Consider the following 4,013-nt stretch of genomic DNA (forward strand, 5'->3'; position numbering starts at 1 on the left):
GGTGCTGGCTCCTACCCTGGGGGTCTTTAAGAGGAGGCGAGATGAATACCTTGCCAGGGTCATTTGACCCCAATACTCTTTCCTGCCCATGGCAGGGGGTCGGACTTGATGATCTGCTCAGGTGCCTTCCGACCATACCAACTATGAAACTATTTTGAGGTTGTCGTGTTAAGGGCTGTATAACTAGAGGTATTCTTTGGGGGAGGTTTATATGGTTTATGTGTTTTAATGTCTCAATGTGTATATTGGTATTGTTATTTGTGAAGGTTTAAAGAAATATTATGGTTAAGTTACTTGGGCTATATATGTTAATATCCCTATGTGTTAATTGTTTTGTATAGGTTGTAAGTTATTTGGTTCATATTTGGTATTATATATGAATTGTGGAATATTATATATAGTATTATATATTAAGCCTTGTAAATATTCTATATTTTATATTAAGTGTCTGTATTTATTCTTGTAATAAATTGTACATAGTTAAGTATTTGGTTTTGGCCTAGCTCTAGAGAGTGGGGAGGAAGCCACTCTAGTAGCTGACCCCTTCCTCAGCACCCTGCCTGCTTGACTACCATCACTGTCATCGGAGGACAGGGCACACCCCCCAGGTATATCTGGGCTACGTTTCCACAGGGCTTTTTTTTTCCAAGAGAAACCTGTTGTTTTAAAAAAAAAAATTAATTTTCTTAGTTGTAGCCTGAGGATGCAGTGGCAGGTTGATTAAGGCCCACCTTAGATCTTCAGAGTCATGAATTCAAGGTCTGCTCTGGGTTTATGATAAAAGCCAGTCAGTCCAGCCCTGGTGGCTGCTACATTGTTCAAATTTGGGTATTGGAAGTGATGCTAACCACACTGGTTTTTTCCTTTGCCTTTGATGACAAAAGGTGGCACATCTTAGGTGTTCTGGCCTAAGTGAAGGCTCAAGCAGGCCATGACTGATTGATAATATAAGATTGTTTATAAAGAGATATGAAAGTCAAGTCATAAATACATTCTGTAATGCCATAAACAAAATTATCTGCTAACCTGCTTGTTACTGTAGGCTCTATATAGTCATACCCTCTTAAACATGTAAAGTTTTAAAAGAATACAAGAATAAAATATGCCCTGGAATAAATACCAGAAGTTTTGTTTGACCCTTCAGCCTGCCCATTCTCCTCCAGGTTTATCCTATTATAACCTTGTGTTCCCAACTGCTCACTATACAGTGTTATCCCTTCTAAAACAATTCTCTTTTAATTTTCTAGTTTCTTTTTAATTTAGAACATGGGTGATGCCTTCTGGTAGCAACATGCCAGTGCCATGATACAAGGTTGGCCAAGGGGCATGGGCAGACATTCTTTTGAAGTACTTCAAATCCTACTCCTGTGACATGCTTCAAATTTGGGCTACTTCATTGTACTAATGTACAGACCCCTCCCAGCTGAAGCTCTTCAGAATGGACTTGAGTCTATACTGTGAAAGAGCTCTGCGGTTAGAGGGCAGGAGAGCAGAGAAGAGCATGCCTTTTGGGCCCAAATCTCCAGAGGCTCCCACAAGCTGACAAATGGAGAGGAGGGAGCTTATTGGCTGTTTGCTCCCTTGGCTTGTGCTATGTGCTTGCTGCCACTGTAGGCTTGGTCAGGAATGCTCATCAGGTACAAGAGCAGGGTTGTCACCCCAGGAAGCCAGAATGGATGCCTACTATTTTTTTGCCCGGCAGCTCCTGGCCACGCAATGACAAGAGGTGCAGAGTCCTGACCTACCTGAGCATGATTTGCATGCTCTGCCAGATTATTTGCCGGCTGACAAGCCAACAGAATTGCAGTGCAGAGCACTAAGACCCAAGCCCCTGAAAAGGTGCCTCTATGAGATTTGCTACCTGGTGTACACTGCTAACGCAAGAATGCCCAAAGATGATACTATGCTGAAAGATGATCTTCCCTGGGACAATTTGGCATCCATGTATTGGCATATTTGTTCCAGGGAGCACAACTGGCACGAGTGCATGATCTTGGGAACATGTGATGATTAGTGGTGAGAGAACTTTAGGATGAGCTATGCCGCTTCCATGGAGATCTGTGCCGACCAAGTCTCATTGCTTGAGCAACAAACCAGAGTTCTGAATCTTCATCTTCGACGTGCTCTAGAGACAGTTCGAGCACTTCAGATGTTACATCTGTCTGACCCTTGAGTGGCTGTGGCTTTTCTAATATAAATACATAATAGAAAAATGTTCCAGGTGAAATGTTATTAGGAAGGATTTGTTGTTCCTAACTTTGTTGTTGCAAAAGGTGTTAACTGTACTGTAGAACAGAATCTGTTACATAATGGGGAAGCAGGTCTGCAGTTGATCGACCAGTTGCTAACTGAGGAAAGGCGAATCTTAAGAATTCTCAAGTTAGAGACTAAAGGAGATGCACTCTTTGTAATGTGTGGGAATCGATTCCTCTCTGACTAATGAGGAGCTACTCATTGTTTTCTGAAACTACAAACAGCCGTTTTTGAGGGCAATGCTCAAGCTTTTGATTTATATAGGTTCAAGGCTCCAGAGTTCTTCACTTCAGTGTTTGCATTTAAATTGTATTAAGGTCTTCAACAACCAATGCATGGTAGAGGACATCACCTTACTGTTAGCTTTCGTTTAGAGTTTAGACATAAATCTGAACTATTGCTGCTAAATGTTTCCCCTTATTTCTGCTCTCATGAGTGAGTGCCATAACTGAGTTTTGGGGGGAGAATTAGAAGCTCACTACTGACCCTAATTAGCATGTGAATTGAATATGATTAGCATGTGAATTGAATATGATTTTTGTACACTGGTGTTAAAATTTAAGTAAATAGCTTTTTTTTTTCCTTCTGACCATTTTTAGGAAATGGCAAAGATTCTCAATCATCCGAGAGTCTATGCTTTCCTCCACATACCAGTTCAATCTGCTTCTGACAGCGTGCTCATGGACATGAAAAGAGAATACTGTGTGGCAGACTTCAAACGGGTAGTGGACTTCCTTAAAGAAAAGTAAGTCTGTTAATACTCAAGAAAATACCAACATTCTTTTTGCCATGTCAAGAACATGTGGCTGAAAACACAGTTACTTGCAACCTCGTAATTAAGGTACAAAAAAGAATGAGCTTCTTTAAGCTTTCAAAGTTTTCTATAAAGCCCCTTGATGTGGTTTACTCCTTTGCCTGAGTTTTATAAATACCTTGTGTTGCTGTGTGACATGCTTTTAATTTGTCAATAGGTTCCTAATCTTTTTTTAAATAATGTATTTTAGATTATATGTAGTAATTCAGGCATAAAAATAGACTGCTTGAAGTGTGCTTTGCTGAAGTTTCCTTTAATGTGGCTTTTTAGTATTGTATATTTTGCATGCTGGATGTGGTCCAGCTCATGATAAAATGAATGGACATTTTACTAAGTATTTAGTTCTATAATGGGGATAAATGTACTTTTATATTCTAATACCCCAAGTTTGCTTTAAGTAATTGTGATAGTTTCTGGCTGGGCAGCCATTAGAGTTCTTTTCCATAGAAATAGAATACAGGGTAAATGTGTGTCTAAGCATATTTTTATATATATTAACACAAAAACAAAAGTTATGACGCCTATCTTAAAAACACCTATAATGGCCAATTATATTTACTTTAGCCTTCAATTAAATATTTTTTTACTTGGACTATCAAGCAATACTAAGAATTACTTAGGAAATTATAATATGGCAATAAATATCTTAGTTTCAGTTCCTTGGAATATTTTCATTAGGTATTTCTTCATGGAATGATAGGAAACTCATAGGCTGCAAGGATTGGTAATTTTGCCTTATTGGGCTATCTTTATCCCTTTTCTTTTTTAGAATGAGTTGTGTTTTCTTTCTTTGTGGCTTGGGTATTTCATTAAGCATTCATACACAGTAAAAACTAATTTTTTGAGATCCATGTCACTGGAATCTAGCAGTGTGACTACATAATGTATGAAATCCAGATAGCTCCTTGGGATATGAAACAGGTTAAAAAAAAAAAAAAAAAAAGAG

General features: G+C 38.7%; 1 protein-coding gene across 3 annotated transcripts in view; it reads left to right on the forward strand.

The window, feature by feature from the left end:
• Window positions 1-4,013, forward strand: part of CDKAL1 (CDK5 regulatory subunit associated protein 1 like 1) — an 877,582-nt gene that overhangs the window by 554,329 nt on the left and 319,240 nt on the right. For all 3 annotated transcript variants that reach the window (XM_019523432.1, XM_019523416.1, XM_019523423.1), the window contains one exon: window positions 2,853-2,998. In XM_019523432.1, the coding sequence (XP_019378977.1) occupies window positions 2,853-2,998 (146 nt within the window). The remainder of the gene's footprint in view (window positions 1-2,852; window positions 2,999-4,013) is intronic.

The sequence above is a fragment of the Gavialis gangeticus genome, unplaced genomic scaffold, assembly GCF_001723915.1.
Source record: "Gavialis gangeticus isolate Ggan-Ray unplaced genomic scaffold, GavGan_comp1, whole genome shotgun sequence".
Taxonomy (NCBI): domain Eukaryota; kingdom Metazoa; phylum Chordata; order Crocodylia; family Gavialidae; genus Gavialis; species Gavialis gangeticus.